Source organism: Artibeus jamaicensis, unplaced genomic scaffold (genome assembly GCF_021234435.1).
Source record: "Artibeus jamaicensis isolate MK-2021 breed Jamaican fruit bat unplaced genomic scaffold, CSHL_Jam_final contig_3214, whole genome shotgun sequence".
NCBI lineage: Eukaryota > Metazoa > Chordata > Mammalia > Chiroptera > Phyllostomidae > Artibeus > Artibeus jamaicensis.
The window spans coordinates 1,049,614-1,070,194 of NW_026521760.1; the positions used below are offsets into that span (position 1 = coordinate 1,049,614).

At 35.5% G+C, this 20,581-nt stretch overlaps 1 protein-coding gene across 2 annotated transcripts in view; it reads right to left on the bottom strand.

Moving 5' to 3' along the window:
* KIAA0825 (KIAA0825 ortholog) overlaps nucleotides 1–20,581 on the bottom strand; it is a 412,101-nt gene that overhangs the window by 255,797 nt on the left and 135,723 nt on the right. For both annotated transcript variants that reach the window (XM_053663574.1, XM_053663575.1), the window contains 2 exons: nucleotides 12,494–12,684; nucleotides 9,407–9,589 (listed from right to left, as the gene is read on the bottom strand). In XM_053663574.1, coding sequence (XP_053519549.1) covers nucleotides 9,407–9,589; nucleotides 12,494–12,684 — 374 coding nt within the window. The remainder of the gene's footprint in view (nucleotides 1–9,406; nucleotides 9,590–12,493; nucleotides 12,685–20,581) is intronic.

Genomic DNA, 20,581 nt, shown 5'->3' on the forward strand with positions numbered 1-20,581 from the left:
AAAAAAAAAAATCCCCGAAGGGGTTGTGCTCGAGCAGTCGAAGCCGTGGATCTCAGGCTAGCTACGGGAGCACACAGGGAAGAGGCGCTGCGGGCTGTCTGGGGTAGGTCGCGCATCTGAAGGCAGATAAACCAGTGAAGAGGCGAGCAGGCACGGGGCAGCAGGCTCGCACAATTCCAATCGGATAAACAGGCCGGGGCGAGTGGTGAGACTGGACAGACAGGGCTAGCGGAGAGGACCGCCATTGCTCCCTCTCTGACCACGCCCCCACACGCAGCGTCACAAACCAGCGACTTGGGTGGCTCCGTCCTGGTAAACAACTAAGGCTTCGCTCGGCTTACTTAACCGCCTGAACAGACCAAAAATGGCTCAAGAACAACTCAGAGCACCAGAGCCGATCAATCTAAGCAATGAAGAAATAACCAAACTTTCAGATGCACAGTTCAAAACACTGATTATCAGGATCCTCACAGATCTGGTTGATTTTAGTCACAAATTAGAGAAACATATGGAAGCTAAACTAATTGAAATGAATGGTAATGCAAAGGAAACCAATAGTAATGGAAAGGAGATTGGGACTCAAATCAATGGAGTGGACCAGAAGGAAGAAAAAAATGATCAAACAGAAAAGAATGAAGAAACAAGAATTCAAAAAAATGAGGAGAAGCTTAGGAACCTCCAGGACATCTTTAAACGTTCCAACATTCGAATTATAGGGGTACCAGAAGGGGAAGAGTCACGAGTGGAAACCTTATTTGAACAAATAATAAAAGAGAACTTCCCCATTCTGGCAGAGGAAATAGACTTCCAGGAAATCCAGGTAGCTCAGAGAGTCCCAAAGAAGTTGGACCCAAGAAGAAACACACCAAGGCACATCATCATTACATTAGCCAAGATTAAAATGAAGGAGAGAATCCTAGAAGCAGCAAGAGCTAAGGGGACAGTCACCTACAAAGGAGTCCCCATCAGACTGTCAGTGAATTTCTCAAAAGAGACCTTACAGGCAAGAAGGGGCTGGAAAGAGGTATTCCAAGTCATGAAATCCAAAGACCTACAACCAAGATTGCTCTATCCAGCAAAGTTTTCATTTAGAATGGAAGGACAGATAAAGTGCTTCTCAGATAAGACCAAATTCAAGGAGTTCATCATCACCAAGCCCTTATTATATGAAATGTTAAAGGGACTTACCTAAGAAAAAGAAGATAAAAAAGATGAACAGTGAAAGGACAGCAAACTCACAGTTAGTAACAACCACACCTAAAACAAAAGCAAACTAAGAGGACAGCTAGATCAGGAGCAGAACCATAGAAATGAAGATCACATGGAGGGTTAGCAAGAGGGGAGTGGGAGAAGGAGAAGGGGGGAGAAGGTACAGAAAATAAGTAGCATAGACAGTAGATAGAAAATAGATAGGGGGGAGGGTAAGAATAGTAGGGGAAATACAGAATCTAAAGAATTTGAGACACGTATTCATGAACTAAAGGGGGAAATGGTGGGGGGGTATACAGGGTAGAGGGGAACGGAGGGGGGAATAGAACAAATGTAATGGCATAATCAATAAAAAAGTTTAAAATAAATAAATAAATAAACTTAGACAATTTTTTAGACTTAATTTAACACCTCTTTGAAAGCCATTTTTCCTCACTAATTTTCAGAATAGAACAAAATTCCTTATGTAGTTTTCAAAATCAGGCTATATCCACTCCATGCATTCCACTGTGTGACCTACACAGGTAGGCAGAAGCTAGGTCAGGATACCAGAGTATATTTTCTAGGGAGTCTGGACTTTGCACAGCAATGAGGGATCACTGAAGAGCTTATAGCCGGGGAGTGATATTACCAATTTCACCTTTTAGAAAAATCACTTGAGCACTAGTGAGGAGAATAAACTGGAGAGGATCCAGGCTGGAGGAAGGAAGACACTGAAGGTGAAATTGTGGTAGACTAGGCAGAAGAGGACAAGGTCCTGTAGTAAGAAACAAAGGAGACAGTGAATAGGAGACAAATGTAAAATTAAATGAAATTAATAGAGTGAACAATGTACATCTACTAATGACATGTGGTTGGAGATGGCATGAGGGGAAGGCAGAAGGGAGAAGAGTTAAGGAAGGGAAAAGGAGATGCCTAAGATGAGCTGCAGGTATTTTACTTCAGTTTTAGATATGTTGAGGGAGCTGCAGAGAGTTGAAGCACATCTAAAAGGAGGCATACAATAGGAATCTGGATTTATGAATCTAGCCTACACAAGAGCCATCCAAGTTGAAGATATTTGTGCAGAAGTTGTTAGCACAATGCTGAAACTATGGGAACGGGTGACTCACCCCAAGAAAGAGTGGAAAATTTAAAGATGGTCAAGGAAAGAACTCCAGAATACATTAATAATTAAAGGACAAGGTGAGAAAAAGCACCACTTAAACGAAACCAACAAGGAATAAACAGGGAAGTCGTCAAACAGCTGGAAACAGTGGTGTTAGGGAAGTGAAAGGAAGAGAAATGGCTAATCATGTAAAAAGTTGCAGAGAGAATAAGGAAATGGAGAAACAAGAATTGGAGTAAGTGACTGGGTATGCATGGATGACCTGGCCCAGCCTGTTTGTTTAACGAGGGCAATGCAGTGATGCAATTATATTAAAAGTGTAAATGATGAGTGTACCTAGTAAATGATAAGCATAAAAATGGAGACAATGAGCACTAAGTAGGTTTTGAAGGGAAAAACAGCAGTAAAGAAGGAATAAGTTTTAATACAGGAAAGGCTTTGGGGTAAGAACTTGGAACTAGAAAGAATATTCTACATTGTGAGTAGGATGTGAATGTGGTCAGAGTAGGAAAACATTCACTTTGGATGGGAAGAGATACATTGATCATCTATCAAAGGATATAGAGGTGAGGCGGGATTGTGATACTTCATATGAATAGAGATGAGAAGTTGGAGTGCATTCATGATGGTTGGGTTCTCTCAGAGAAGTACAGGGGCAAGGCCATCTGCTAACAAATAGTGGAATGGGGGGATGGAAGTGGGGTCAGCCGAAGTAGAGGATGGAAGAAGAAGCTACTCAGAGATTGAACAAAGTGGGGTCATCAAAAGGTATTAAAAAGGACAGCTCAGTGATTTTTGCCAGCAGTGTTCCAGGGTGTAGGTAGAGAGGCCAAGAAAGAGAGGATGTGGAGAAGGAACATGTAAGAGCAAGGGGGCTAGGAAGAGGAGAGGTCTGGAATAACATGAGAGGAGGTGCAGCAAGTGGTCTGCAAAGAAAGGCAGTCTCAAAGGGAGTGACAGACTGAGGAAAGGAATGGGACAAGAGATGGGGGAGCTTAATGAGAGAGCAGGAGGAACTAGAGACCGTGGCATCACCATCTCTGCCTACTTTTCTGCCTACCTCTTCAGGCCTTTGCTTTCACTGCCATGTGTCCAATTATCTGGGAGACACCTCATTTCTCTAAGAATAAATACTTTTCCTAGAATGCTGTCTCTGACATGTTCAGCTAGTCCTGAAGGTTATTTAGAGGCAGTACATAGGCACATGCAGGAGCCCTGGAGCCAGACAGCCTGGGTTTGTTTTTTTGAGTGTGTTTTTATTAGATGTGTAATTTGTTTTTCAATATATTTAGCTACAGTTTTCTCATTTGTAAAATGGGGATAATAATAATATTAACCTCACGGGCTCAGTGGGATGATTGAGACAATGCATATAAAGGACTTAGCAAAGTACCTTATATATAATAAGTGCTCAACATATGTAAGTATTATCGGTGTGATGACAGTTGTTAATACTCCTTAAGGTCTATGACCATCTCAAAACTGACATGAAATTCTTAAAAGTCTAAATGATCACCTAGTTACAGATTTATTATCACGATTAGAAAAATAATGGAGGATCTAATAATAATGGAATGGCTTATGGTGCCAAAGTTTCTTAAACTACAAACCATTGGCAATATAATACTTCCCAGAACATTTCTGCCAGTACCTAACCTCTTTTACTTCACTAATGGTTTCTCAGTGGTACTGGTAATAGTAAGGTTATTTGGCTATAAGAAATGTTATGGCAGATGTTTATGGTCTCATAGGGGGTGGATCTGTATGAGCATTTAATTCCACAGCAAGATCCCAAATTAGTTTCATTATTCTGGAGAGTATAACAGGGTGAAAATTGGCCCACAAGCCTCGATGGGGGAATGAAATGATGAGCTAGCTATTAGATAACCTCTAATGATGTTTTGGTATGCAGCTAAAAGAGAGGATGCTCTAAATAATTCATAGTGGAGAGTAAAACACAATTGTATGAGCCACAGAATTATATTTTCTACCAGACAAAAGAATTTTGATATCACAAATTTAATACTCCTTTAAAAATAAGTGATTGTCTACAGGTTGAAACAGAATACATTTATTCACATTCCCAAATTAGCATACTGTAAAAATGGCTTTGTTAAGGGAGAAAAATGATTTTGCCTTTGCCCTTCTTCCAACATTAACTAACCCATGCCCATTTCCTCTCATTAATACTGCCCCTGGGCTCATCCCACCTCACTACTTGAGCACTCTACCTCAGATTCAGACTCTTGGTTCTCTTATCTACAAGTATGCTGCCTTCCTTCATTTTTGCATTAACAAATCCGATTGATTCCTTGAGCTTATGTAGCCAGTTGCTAGAATGAAATAAATCCAATGCACATAAAAAGTGAGAATAAGTGATAGGCAAAAGAGCTGGCTAGGTTTTATGCTTTCTTGTGCCACCCTGCTTTTGGCTGCCCTCCCAGGAGAATTGTGTCTCAATATATCATGCTAATAAAATAAACCTCCAAGATGGAAACAAGGAAGCCCAAGGGTCAGGTCAGATGTCTTGCATCATCTGTGCCTACCATTCTGCCCGAGACATTTAGAGGTGCTCAATTAATAAAAATATCAAGGAGTAGAATTAGTTTGAAACTGAACTACTGAGAGAGCCCTGAAATAGTTTAGATTACTGAGGACACGTGAGCCAAACTACGTCACCATTTGAAACATAGTATTAAGTCACTGCTTCGCTGTCATAAACCAGTGTTACCTTTGGGATTATAAGTAGTTGCCTAAATTTCATTAAGTGAGAGAAATAAAGGTATACTTGGAGTAAAATACAGTTCCCCACATTTCTCTCACCACCACCCCCAACCCTGGTTTCTGTTTCTCAGGATGAAAATAACTCTTTGAGATTTAGAAAATGATGATTTAAAGTTAGAAAATGACTGGCACAAAGCTTGGCCTGTAGTCAGCCGGAGTAAAGGTCAACCATAGTAAATAAACATGAATAAAGGTATTGTCAGCATCTGCTTAGTGGAAAAGAGGATGAATTTGGGGGGCCGTCTGTGAAGAGCAATCTTAGCTGGTGCACAGCCAAGGGGCAGGTTGAGAATAGAACATATGGTGGAAAGACAGAATAAGACTTGACCCCTGAGAATAGAGCAGAAACCAGCTAGTCAAAGATTCAGGACACAAGCCTTCTCAAAAGTTAATCCCTAACCTTTTACCAGTGTTTTTACCCTGTTAAAACCACACATAAAGATGTTTGACTTTGTTGGGTATTTTAAAACAGAAATTTCTCCTTAAAATAATGTTTAGAGGCAAGGGGAACAAAGGTAGTCATTTAATCGAAACAAAATGCCTAACGAGAAATTTTACTTTCTGGATTATTTTGCATTCGGTAAGACTTTTTTTTTTAATATTTAAAATTTTATTTCCATTCAGTCTTTATTCATTTTAATAGCTTATTGAGAGATACAGTTCACATACCACAAAATTACCCATTTTAAGTGTATGACTAAGTGGATTCTAATATATTAAGAGTTGTGTAGTCTTCACCTCTGTCTAAACTTATAATGTTTTCATTATCCTCAAAAGAAATCCTGTACCCATTAGCAGGAACTAACTATTCTTCCTGTCTCTCAGTCCCTGAGCAACCACTAGTCTTCTTTCTGTTTCTATGGATTTGTCTTTTCTGGACATTTCTAGTAAATGGAATCATACAATTTGTGTCCTCTTATGTCTGTTTTTTTCATTGTGCATATTTTTGAGATTCTCTTCTGTTGTGGCATCTATCAGTACTTCACTTCTTATTATTGCTGAATACTGTTCTACCTCAATGATATACCCCATTTTGTTTACCCATTCATCAGCTGATGGACATTTGGGTTCTCTCCATTTTGTGCTATTACAGAAAAATGTTGCTATTAGCATTTGTGTAGAAATCTTTGTGTGGATGTATGTTTTCATTTCTTTTTGGTGTAAACCTAAAGTAAAATTGCTGGGTCATATGACCAAATGCTTAACATTTTACATAATGAATATTCTATGCTTATCATTTTGATGAACTCTTTTCCAAAGTTTGAGAGACATTCTGGAGATATAAAAAACAAAGTTTTAGAGCAACATATTCTGTTTTGTGGGGGACAGCAAAATAGTTTTTAAAAATATATAACAGGCTAAGAAGACCATAACCTCAAAAGACCTAGCATGATTTTGAAACTAGAGACACAATAATAAACACCTTGGAATTTAGTCATGCAAAGGTCAAGTGAGTGACACCAGTGAACCCCAAGATAGGTCTGCTCTTCTTGGTATAGTGACCTACATTCTGACCTATTTCTGATGACTTCACGCTTTGGCTCGCATGTTGTATATTCTTTCATGTTATTAAAAGTTAAAACATTGGGGATAGTCACCTTTCATAAAGGTTTCACTTTTAGAAGTTTTTATATGATACATCAAAACATTTAAAATTTTATCATTAAAAATTTTATCAGACTTTTAAAAATTATTAAGGACAGATATTTCTTTCCTCTCACTCACTGCTGTATTCTTGTGCTTAATCATAGAGGACAAGGAGGCAACAACACTTGTTGAATTGAAACTAAATTGCTTTTGCTGAAAATTCTGAAAATTAATTTTTAATTTGCTCCACATAAACTAAAACTCTCTACATAAGAAAAATGTAACATGAAACCTGAGTGTGTGTGTGTGTGAACGCACAATGACTATGCTTCTGAATGTGCAGTTTAATGCCTTTATGAAAGAACAAGTAATAAGCACTTTGGAAAATACATGGTGAATATTTCATGTTTCAGTGGGTCTCTTTCCCTAGAGGGAAAACCTAAAGTGCTCCTTTTACAACATTCTCAAAGAAACCTTCAGAAGAGACTTAAAAAAAGGACACACATTTTTGCAAACTGGCTTTATGCTTCCTAAAAAGATTTTTAAAATCATGCATTCCTGCCCTGGGATTGAGCAGTCCTGTGCTAAGCTCAGAAAGGAAAATACATTCAGTTTATTTGTCAGAACTACTCAGAGTGAAGAAAGTCACCTTCTAAAAGGCTTATCACACAGAGTGACAAATGTCAGGTATAGTTTATTTAAAAAATCAATACAATCAATAGCTGTTACTTTCTTTTGCTGTGAAATAGAAATACAGTTGTTTTCTAAAACACTAATATGACAATTTCATACCCTGTCTATGAAAGGAAGCTAAGTAAGTCAATAGGGTTCTTGCAATGCATGTACATTTTTTCCTAATTGGTGAGAATACATCGCCCTGTAGATTTCTTTGTCAATACAAAGCAAAATATATGTCAAACACTAGATTTATATACTCTTAGAAAACCATCATAAAATTAAAATCAACATGAGTGTATATAATTTGCGAAAAAAATTTTTGAAGTGAGAATAATTGAAAAAGAATTACAGTATATCTAGATTTTTGTTCATGCTTCAAAGCTATGTAGCTATCTGTTCTATATTAAGAATAACCAGAGGCAGTGTATGATGTACAATGTTCTATAATCCTGGTTAAAATTAGCAATTTAAATTTGTTAAATGAGGTTACACTGCAATATCTAACGCACAAACGACAGAGATTTAAGTGCTTGCATAGTTGTTTAAAAATGTATCAAAAGGCTATAGGTTAACAATAATGAATGTATAATACATTATTACTATTAAAATATGCAATCTTTGATAATAATTTATTTGTTTTACAAATGCAGTGGGGGTTAAAATTTTTCTATTCATCTGTGACCAGCCATGAAATTCAATATTGCTCACCATGACCAATCCATGAAATTTGTCAACTTTGTTCCTGATTTTCACAGGGACTTACTCTTAGATGAAATGACCCATTGAACTAAGACCACAACAATTTTTTCATCTATGGTAAATCAGTTTAGTTTACTAGGATTTAGTATGGGCTTCAGACCTTGAGCTTTTTATGATTGTGAATGATTAAGTATTTAATCCCAAACTTCTAGCAATTTACCTCACTGTTTCTCCCCCTTTCTGAAAGAATTCTCCATTTCTAAAATTAGTTTTCAACACAGCGTTGCCAGAAGGAACAATCTGTAAACAATGGGTTAGTTGAAAGTCAAACAGGTGGTGAAAATTATGGGGAAACTGGAATCAAAGTTGTTAATTACTCTAAGAATTTCTAAACCAACAATCTCAAAATTTTCTGAAAATCAGGGTTTATATATTACCCTTACCAGAGTGTTAAGAAAGGAATACTTTACCTCATTTATGTTAAGATATAGAAATACTGAATGTCTAATTTTTACTATCCAAGAAATAAGAACATGCAATTATCTAGTCTTTCAAGATAAAGTGACTATTTTGGAGGAGAGTTTAAACAAAATTATATTACTATTTTATTATAAGTCTACTCCAACCTTTTCCACATTACAAATTTGAATTAAATAAACCATAAATAAACCAAAAAAGTAGCTCAGAAATTTTGAGTCCCCTAAATCTTATTTATTTAGATAAGAAAACTGCATCATCATTTTAAGAATGTAATTGCTTAGTTCTATTTCTACTTGTCATTACTAGCTTAGACACTAAAGCCTAACACTAAAAACACAAATCTATGGTAGATTAACTGCCAGTGTGGAACCATTAGGTCTCTTCCAGATTTGGACATATTTTAGAATTGTTTTTAAATTTTAATTTTTTATTAGAGTAAGTCACTGTACATAAAATTAGAAAATAAAAAATATTTTAAGAAAGCAAAAAGACATTACATAAGATTTTATTTTTCACAGTTTCAAGCTATGACTAAAATAACCAACCCACTAATATAATTTGATCATTTCAATAATTCAAATAGTAAAGCCCAAAGTGGTACTGTTTGTATCACAGCCTTATTAACTGAATAGAACCAATTAATAGAGATAGATTATTAAGACTGAATTACTTTGAGCATAAAGAAACCCCTACTGCTCAGCATTTGTTTTGTAAAATGGTCCAATTCATAGTATCAAAAGTGCACTTCAAAATTTCTATGTACTACTTTACACACTTCAGTAAGAGTATGAAAGTAACTTTGTTAAATCACACTATATTATAAAGGATAATAGCTAAAAATAAAATATATTTAATACTTACTGATATAATTCAGTTAATGGTGAAGTCAAAATGACTAATGTTGTCAACAGGTTATTACAATGGGTATGGATTTTAAAAATTTTATCATCTATATACTCATGAGGATTCGAAAGTTTCTGTACAGATGTGCAAACTGACCATAACATGTTCTCAGTACATATTAAAATTGTTGTGATATCAAGTCTATTAGAAAGAAAAAGAAAAAAATTATGTTAACAAAATTGCTTCTCTACTTGGTACATATACCATCATCTCTATTTCTTATACTAAACATATGTAATGTGGTTATTTGCTATAACTCACATATGGTAAGTAAAAATTTGATAGAACAATTCTTCTCATCAAGCTGTCAAAAGAAAGTCATGAGGGTGGGTCACATGTTCTCCAAGCAAGTAGGAGATAAGAAAAAGTGACATCAGAAGCACTAATGTATTAGGTTGGCCAAAAGGTCCCTATGATTGTGGGTTTTTTTTCATAAAATAAAAGACACATTTTTCATTTTCACCAATAACTTTATTGATTTGGATATTTTGAGTCTGTTCGTGTCTCCCACTGTTGGCTTCTAGTGGGAAGAGGCCAGGGGTACTGCTAAACACCTTCCAAAGCATAAGACAGTTCCACAGCAAAGAATTATTTGGCTAGCCCTGGCTCATGTGGCTCAGTGGATTGACTGCCGGCCTGTGAAACAAAGGGTTGCTGGTTTGATTCCCAGGAAGAACACATGCCTAGGTTGCAGGCCTGGTCCCCAGTGAGGCGGGCAAGGGGTACGTGAGAGGCAATCACACATTGATGTTTCTCTCTTGCTCTTTCTCCCTCTCTTCCCCTCTCTCGAATAATAAATAAATAAAATCTTTTAAAAAATTAAAAGAATTATTTGGTCAAAATGTCAAAATACCAAAAATCTTTGCAAACCACTTTTAACATGTTCAATCGGTTACAGCACTTTACACTAGGTCTCCATAGACTGCATAAACCTTTTTTTGTGTTTCAGTTGCATTTTTATCTTTCTTGAAACAATAAAGCTTAATACACTAAAAATATTGTATATCTTCTTCTATCTTCAATATTAAAATGGCTGCACAAAAATTCACCAATTTTGATAAGTATATTTTAAATGCACACCGATATAACAGCTGTCACAATACAGTCTAACAAAATTGTTTCAAAGGAAGTTAAAGACAACTAAGTACTACTAGAACCATCCATATACAGAAAACAACTAAACAAACTTTTTGGCCCACTCAGTAGAAGCCTATAGTCTCAGAAATTTCTAATACTAAAACATTTTTTTTAATATGTTAAATTATTTATCTTACTCAGAAATTCAATTATTTGTTTCTGTCTTTATTGAACTATTAATAGGAACCCAAAGATCTGTTTAAAGGTTATTTTGGTACACAATTAAATTTCACAGGCCATAGTTAATTTCCTCTTTTTTTCTTCTGTTTATTCAGTATTGAAGAAATAGAAGATGAAAATTTTGAAGGTATATGAAGGAAAATAAGTATAAGAATCTTTTTAAATGATATTTTTGCTTCAATTTTATTATTGTACAATAAATTTATACATAATATATCACATATTATATGTAAATCATATGTACAGTTGTGGTTATTTGACAGTTGGAGGCAACTGGAATACTAGTAGCATCAATAATCACCTGTAGGGAGGTTAATTGTAGTTTGCATCCACTTACTTCTACTGCTGATTAAACAATTACAGATCCAAGTTATGTGTATATACACCTATGCAAATGCATAATCAGACACACATATAAATGCATAATCTGAGTTCCACATGAATGGTAGTTTAGAATTAAACATACAAATAAAAATATTTATTTTACTTAGAAAAACCAGAAGAAATACCTCTAGCTCTTCATGGCATTATTATGTAACCACTCAGAAACTAAAAACCAAAAGTCTCTATAATACAGTTATTTAATTAAATATGCTACATATTTCATGAGCTAACAGTTAATTTAATTTCATAAACATCTCATAATGACTTGCCACCTCAGAGTCAAAAGTGATTTACACTACATAAGAAAAAAGAATAAGGTATTCTTTGCTCTCAAAAGGAATTCTCCATCTACTCTTCACAATTCAATTTTTTAAAAAATGCTTGGTCAGTAATTCAAAACAGGCCGTGCAAAACAGCATATTTATGAAACACTGTAGCAGGACCTAAATGCCCTTCAAGTGCAGCCTGCTTTACAAGAACATGAACATGATCAGGAAATGATTCCTACTGCAAAAAAAAAAGACCCTCTGAGGTCTATAGGTTTCTCTTAAAATATATTTATGCATACCTATATTTAAAAGACGGGTCTTAATTCCATTAGAATATTTATAAAACAAAGTCTTCCTTTATGTAGACTGTTGTTGTCAGGTAGGCACATTTTTATAATATTCATTGTCTACATAACTTGTGGAATTGGACCATAATTTAGTCTTTAATTTAATACACTGACTGTGGCTCCTATTTTCCATGATTTCACATTTCACTGAACTGGCTTTTAGTAACACATAATGAAAAAAAAAGAAATAAAATAAAGTAAAAGGGGAAAGAAGTAATTAGAATATATTAAGGAGAAAAATGACTAGACAAAAGAGTTTCCTTAATGGAGATTAACTACACTACTTAAAGGCTTAAAAAAAAAAAAAAAAACCCTAAGAAACTAAAATCCTCTGGTTGCTTAGAATCTCAGTCAAATTGACTGGTCTATAACACTGCTTTTTTTCTGCATTTTAGTACACTGATTTTATCTTTATCTTATTTCTTAACCTTCATATGTGCATATATGAAAGTTAAAAATAAGGACATATATATCCTAGATATGTCTTCAATCATTTTTTAGAAAACGTGGGTCTTCTACACAATTTTAAGAAAAAAACAGCAAAATTATTTGATTTAAGTTCTGCAATTTCACTTAAATATCTCAGAAAATTGAATACAATTTCCTTTCAGATGTTAGAAACATGTTTCATATACAAGGCGTCATGTCATGAGATTCAGAATTACATTCTGCTTTATATTAAATGGTGAAAAATTTTCGTGAAAGGCGATGGTTTTCACATCAGTTACCTTATCTGTGGAGTTCTCTTATAACTGGGATGGGCCCGAGCATATCTGGAGGCCAGTAGACCCAAAGATTTCTCAAGAACTTCTGCTAGAATCTTCTGGGCTAACTTAGGGGGCAGAATGGTCCAGAGATCATGATGAAGAGCCCAGATGAAATAATGCCACATCTGGAGTGAGAAGGAGCATCTTTCCCCCTGGCAAAACCACCACACATTAAACAATAGAATCACATCTTCCAAAATGTCAGTTTGCTTCCTATGAACCTAATTAGTTCAGGCTGAAAGGAAATAGCTGGAAAGTTTGACACACTAGATGACCAAGAAAGATTTTTGACAAGATGTAAAACATCCTTACTGACAAAGGAACATATGTTTTATTTCAATCACAAGACCAGATACACTAGTGCAAATCCAGACTGCAAGCATTTCACCTAGGATATCCTGGCCTGAAAATGTTTAAAATTTACTTTTAAACATTCAGCATTACAGTTGCTAAACATGTCATGCCAGTTTAAGATACTGGGTGATTTTTCTAAGATTAAAATTTAATTATTTAAATTAAGTATTAGCAGGACCAAGATAATTTTACAAATGTTTCAGACTTCGCATTATAATGAAATGATGGGAGCAAAAATTACCTTACATACTGTATACTTATCAACATGCATGAAACCAAGGAGATGGGCAAGTACTGACGATTATTACATCAGGCTCTTTTATTCATGGAGAATAAATTCATTTATTCATTTATTTTATTGTTATTGTTTAATAACAATACTAGAAATGGATAATACAATAGTTTGATTTTACAAGATTTTGAAAAGCCTAAGCAGACATTATCGTTATTTCTTAGTATTTTTATAGCACTTTATACTTCCAAGGGGCCAGAGTCTCATTCTCTTCCATCCCCTTGTACATCTCTTCTGTGTGCCAAATTTTCCCTGACCACAGAAGGAGACCCAGCAGTGGCCAAGGCCAAAGGGAACAGGCAGAAATGAGAGGTAGCCTCCAGTGATTTACAAGCATTAATTAGTTAACTTGCTCTTAGGGAGGTATGCTAGTAGTTTGACCTAATTTTCTTCCAACCAGATAAAAAGATTATATTTGAAATAGAAGTAGACTGCATTCTTCAAACATTATCCTGATGACTTTACCATATACAACGTTAAACTAGTAAAACTTCCAATTTTATCTCTAAGTAATCCTCTTGATTTAAAACTTTTGTTTTACCTATTACTTATATTTCTCAAACAAATGTTATCTTAAAAAATCTGTTGTCTTACACCAGAAGTGGATAGTTACTTATGCATATGTTCCTATTAGTGTTTTAAATACATACTATTCTTCCAGTAATTTTTTCAATTACTAAAATCTTTTATCACTGTATAATAATTTATAGTTATTATTTATTGACTTTCAAATGGAATTTATAAATGAGTAGAATTGTTATCCTTTGATGGGAAACTTGGGTATCAAATGTCAGAGTCAAGTTCAAACTTGAGGGGATTTTGACTACTGGCTTCTGACTAGATGTGTATCAAAACTATTTTTTGAAAAATTACAAAATTAATGCCAAAGGGACACAATTATAGTTCCTTATGCTTTCTATGTTGTGTTTTGCAATAAAGAATGCTTTAAAAATTTCCTGGAGTAAGCAGGGTGTTTTATTTTTATTCTTATTTATTCTATAACAGCTGTCCCAAGTTTTCCCCTTTGCCCTCCTCCACTTAGCCCACCACCCTTCCAAAATCAATCACCATACCATTCCCCATGCCCATGGGTCATTCATACATGTTCTCTGACTAGTCCCTTCCTCTTCTTTCCACTATTCCCTCCCAACTCCACTCTGGCAGCTGTCAGTCTGTTCCATGTTTCCATGTCTCTGGTTCTACTTTGCTTGTTAGTTTATTTTGTTCATTAGATTCTTCTTGTAAGTGAGATCATATGGTATTTGTCTTTTATCAACTGGCTTATTTCACTTAGCATAACAGTCTCCAATTCCATCCATGCTCTTAAAAAATGTAGGAATTCCTTCATTCTTTCTGTTGCATAGTATTCCATTTGGGTAAATATATCACAATTTTTTTATCCAATCATTTAATCCACTCATGATGGGCACTTGGGCTGTTTCTAATACTTGGCTATTGTAAATAGTGCTGCTGTGAACATAGGGGTGCATAAATTCTTTTGAATTGGTGCTTAGGGATTCTTAGGGGATATTCCCAATAATGGAATTGCTGAGTGAAAAGGCAGTTTCATTTGTAGTTTTCTGAGGAAATTCCATACTGTTCTCCACAGTGGCCGCACCAGTCTGCATTCCCACCAGCAATGCACTAGGGTTCCCTTTTCTCTACATGTTGGCCAGCACTTATTGTTTGTTAACAGACTTATTAGTGTTAGCCATTCTGACAGGTGTGAGGTGATATCTCACTGTGGTTTTTATTTGCATTTCACTGACAGCTAGTGGTATTGAGCATTTATAGATGTCTATGGGCCATCTGTATGTCCTCTTTGGAGAAGTGCCTATTCAGGTACTTCACCTATTTTTTGATTAGATTGTCTTCCTGTTGTTGAGTCATATAAGCTCTTTGTATATTTTGGAGATTAAACCCTTGTCCAATGTATCATTGGCAAATGTATTCTCCAATATAGTGAGTTCCCTTTTCCTTTTGCTGATGTTTCTTCTAGCCATGCAGAACCATTTTAATTTGATATAATCCTATTTGTTTATTTTTTGCTTTATTTTCCTTGCCATAGGAGATATATTGGCAAATATATTGCCACATGGGATATCTGATATTTTACTGCCTATGTTTTTTCAATAGGACTTTAATGGTATCACCATTTATATTTAAGTCTTTTAGCAATTTTGAATTTATTCTGGTTTATAGTGTAAATTGGTGGTTTAGTTTCTTTCTTTCTTTTTTTTTTTTTTTTGCATGTACCAGTCCAGTTCTCCCAACACCATTTATTGGAGAGGCTATTTTTACTCCATTGTATGCTCATGCTCCCCCCCCTTTTCAAATATTAATTGAACATAGAGACAGGGTTTATTTCTAGGCTATCTATTCTGTTTCATTGATCTATATGCCTGTTCGTATACCACTACCAGACTGTTTTGATTACAGTGGCCTTGTGGTACATTTTGATATTGGATATTGTGATCCCTCTAACTTTGCTCTTCTTGCTCAAGATTGCTGAGACTATTTAATGTCTTTTGGGGTTCCATATAAATTTTTGAAATGTTTGTTCTAGATCTATGAAATATGCCATTGGCATTTTAATAGGAATTACATTAAATCTATAGATTGTTTGCGATAGTATGAACATTTTAATGACATTAGTTCTCAGTCCATGAATAGGGTATATGCCTCTATTTATTTGTATATTCCTCAATTTACTTCATCAGTGTTCTATAGTTTTCCAAGTACAGGTCTTTTATCTCCTTGGTTAAATTTATTCCTAGGTAGTTTTTGTTGTTGTTGCTATAGTAAATGGGATTTTTTCCTTAGTTTCTCTTTCTGATAGTTCATTGTTGGTGTATAAAAATGCCATTGATTTTTTTTTATTTTTGTTTTGTTTTGTTTTGTTTTGTTTTTAAATTTTATTTAGTTATTTTTCAAGTACAGTTTTTTGTCTATTTTTCCCATCCCAGCCTCCCCTGCCCCTTGCTCCCCACCTCCCTCCCATTTCCTCCCTCCCCCTTAGTTCTCGTCCCCGTGTCCTTCCTATTTGTTCCTCCAAATCCCTCCCGCTTTTTTCCCCTTGACTTCCCTTCCTTCTCCCCTCTGGTCACTATCCCCTTGTTCTCTATTTCAGTGTCTTTGTTTTTTGGGGTTTTTTTTTTCTGCTTACTTGTTTGTTTTGTTGTTTAGCTTCCTGTTAAAGGTGAGATCATATGGTATTTGTCTTTCAGCACCTGGCCTATTTCACTCATCAGCATAATGCTTTCCAGTTCCATCCATGTTGTTGCAAAGGGTAGTAGCTCCTTCTTTCTCTCTGCAGCATAGAATTCCATTGTGTATATGTACCACAATTTTTGGATCCATTCATTTACTGATGGGCACCTAGGTTGCTTCCAACTCTTGGCTATTGTAAATTGTGCTGCTATGAACATTGTGGTGCATAGGTTCTTTGATATTGATGTTTTAGGATTCTTAGGATATAATCCTAGCAGTGGAATTGCTGGGTCAAAAGGCAGGTCGATTTTTATTTTTCTGAGAAAAATCCATACTGTTTTCCATAATGGTTGTACCAGTCTGCACTCCCACCAACAGTGAACTAAGGACCCCGTTTCCCCACAGCCCCTCCAACATTTGTTGTTTGTTGCTTTGTTTATGATAGCCATCCTGACTGGTGTAAAGTGGTATCTCATTGTGGTTTTAATTTGCATCTCTCTGATAGCTAATGATATTGAGCATCTCTTCATGTGTCTCTGAATGTTCTGCTACTAGAGCCATTGATTTTTAAATATTGACTTTATATCCCACTACTTTGCTGAATTCACTTATTAGGTCGAGTAGGTTTTTTTGGTGAAGTCTACCAGGTCTTCCACGTAAACTATCATGTCATCTGCAAATAATGACAGATTCACTTTCTCCTTCCCAATTTGTATGACTTTTCTTTCTTTGTGTCTGATTGCTTGTGGCTACGACCTCCAGTACTATGTGGAATAAGAGGGGTGAAAGCAGATACCCTTCCCTTTCTATGTTCCTGATCTAAAAGAAACACTTTCAATTTTTCCTCATTATGATGTTGGCAGTAGGTCTTTCATACACGTCCTTTATTATGTTGACATGTGTTCCCTCTGTTCCCACTTTGCTGAGTGTTTTTGTCATAAATAGGTGCTTTTATAAAATGCTTTTTCTACAGCTACTAATATGATTATATGATTTTTATCTTTCATTTTGTGATCTATCCCATGTATTGTTTTGAGAGTATAGTACCATCCTTGAATCCTGCAATAAATCCCATTTGATCATGGTGTATGATCTTTTTATTGCTGGATCTGGTTTGCTAGTATTTTGTTGATAATTTTAGCATCTATGCTCATCAGAGATATTAGCCTGTAATTTTCTTTCTTTGTTGTGTCTTTACCTGGTTTCCAGATCAGGCTAATGCTGGCCTCAAAAAAAGATTTTAGCCTGGCTGGTGTAGCTCAGCGGATTGAGCGCGGGCCTGCAAACCAGAGGATTGCGGTTTGATTCCCAGTCAGGGCACATGCCTGGGTTGCAGGCCGGTTCCCAGCAGGGGATGCACAAGAGGCAACCATACATTGATATGTCTCTCCCTCTCTCCTTCCTTTCCCCTCTAAACATAAATAAATAAAAATTTTAAAAAAGAGTTTGGGAGACTTTCCTCTTCTTAAATTTTTTGGAATAAGTTGAGAATAGGTGTTATTTCTTCTTTGAATATTTGGTAAAATTCACACATGAAGCCATTTGGTCCAGGGCATTTGTGTGGTTGTAGTATTTTGACTCCTTCTTCAATTTCTCTAGTTGTTACAGGTCTATTCAGTTTTGGAGCTTCTTCCTGATTCAGTTTTGGAGATAATATGTTTCTAGAAATTTATCTATTTCACCCAGGTTGTCCAATTTCTTAACATACAGTTATTCACAGTAATTTCTTATAATCCTTTGTATATCTGTGCTAACAATTGTTGCTTCTCTTCTTTCATTTCTGATTTTATTTATTTGGGTCCCCTCTCTTTTTTTTCTCAATGAGTCTGTTAAAGTTTGTCAATTTTGTTTATCTTTTCAAAACACCAGCTCCTTGATTCACTGATCATTTGAATTGCTTTTTAGTCTCTATGTCATTTACTTCTGCTCTGATCTTGATTATTTTCTTCCTTCTGCTGGCTCTGCACTTTGTTCTTGTTGTTCCTCTAGTTCTTTTAGATGTAGGGTTATGTTGTTTTTATTTTATTTTATTTTAATTCTTGTTCGAATACAGTTTTCTGCCTTTTCCCCCCATCCCAACCTACCCCCTGGCCTCTCCCTACCTCCCTCTCATTTCCACCTCACCCCCTTGTTATTGTCCATGTGTCCTTTATACTTCTTTCTGAAAACCTTTCATCTTTTTCCCCTGAAATTCCCTCCCCTGTCCCCTCTAGTTGTTGTCAACCTGTTCCCTTTTCTCCACAACCACTCCAACATTTGTTGTTTGTTGCTTTGTTTACGATGGCCATTCTGACCAGTGTGAGGTGGTATCTCATTGTGGTTTTAATTTGCATCTCTCTGATAGCTACAGATACTGAGCATCCTTTCATGTGTCTCTGGACCCTCTGTATGTGCTCCTTGCAGAGTGTCTATTCAAGTCCTTTGCCCATTTTTAATTAGGTTTGTCTTGTTACAGTGGAGTCATGTGATTTATATATTTTGGAGAGTAAACTCTTGTCTGAGGTATCATTGGCAAATATCTTTTCTCATCTGGTTGGTTCTCTTTATTTTAATACTGTTTTCTTTAGCTATGCAAAAGCTTTTTATTTTGATGAGATCCCATTTGTTTATTCTTTCCTTTATGTCCCTTGCTCTACAGGACATATCAGTGAAAATATTGCTGTGTGAAATGTCTGAGATTTTCCTGCCTATGTTCTCCTCTAGGACTTTAATGGTGTCATGACTTATATTTAAATCTTTTATCCACCTTGAATTTATTTTGGTGTATGGTGTAAGTTAGTGCTGGAGTTTCATTTTTTTGTGGGTTACATTGTTTATTTGAGATTTTTCTATCTTGTCTAGGTGCCCCTGTACTGCTATGAACTTCTCTCTCAGGACTGCCTTCACTATGTTCTGTAGGTTTTGAGTTGTATGTTCATTTTCACTTGCTTCTAGATACTTTTTGATTTATTCTTCGATCTCATTGTTAACCCATTCATTATTTAATAACATGTTATTCAGCCTCCATTTGAATGCTCTTGAGTTTTTTCCCTTGAGGTTGGTTTCCAGTTTCAAGCCATTGTGATTTAAGAAGATGCTTGATGTAATTTCAATTTTCTTAAATTTGTTAAGGCTTGTTTTGTGTCCTACCATGTGGTCTATCTTTGAGAATGATCCATGTGTGCTTGAAAAAAAAGTATATTTTGCTTCTTTGGGGGTGAAATGTTCTGTAAATATCAGTTAAGTTCACATGATCTTCAGGGGTGTCCAACCTGTGGTCCAAGGGCTGCATACAGCCCAGGGTGGCTATGAGTAGGGCCTAACACAAAATCATAAATTTACTTAAAATCTTTTTTTGTTCATCAGTTTTCATTGGTGTTCATGTATTTAATGTGTGGCCCAAGACAATGCTTCTCCTTGCAGTGTGGCCCAGAGACACCAAATGGTTGGACACCCCTGAGAGTGTTCAATGCTGCAATATTTTTTGTTTGGAAGATATATCCATTGTTGACAGTGGGGCATTAAAGTCCCCTACTAGGACTGTATTGCTATCTCTTTCTTAAAATCTTCCAATATTTTCTTCATATATTTAGATGCTCCTATGTTGGGTGCATATATATTTACAAAGGTCATATCCTCTTGTTGGACTACTCCCTCAAGTATTATGTAGTGACCTTCTTTGTCTCTTGTTATGGCCTTTGTTTTGAAATCTATTTTGTCTGATATAAGTATTGCTACCCCAGCCTTTTTTTTAATGTCCATTTGCATGGAATATTTTTCCATCTATAACGAGGGCATTTTAAAGATAAATTTTCCTATGCTTTTGGTGTACTGTAGTGTGTTAATTAAAGCAAAACTAACCCCAGCTGATGTCATGACTAGTATGAATGATTTTTCCATGGCAATGGACAGTGCTTACACATGGCCAACAGTACTTCTCATATTTCTCAAAATATAAAAAAATTTCTCAATAGCAACCTTTAAGCAATAAATAAGAAAATAAAATAACTTCAGGCACATAGATTTCTTCTCCTAAAAGTGAAAAATACTTATTGTTAAGACTTTTTAAAACATAGATTTCAAGTTTACATTCCAAACATGGTTATTTTCACAATTCTCTTCAAAATGTATACTGCTTCGATATATGCAAGGGTTTCCATTAAGCTGAGTGTGATCCATTTATTTTTCTGACCTGTTTCTCTACTTGTTGTCAT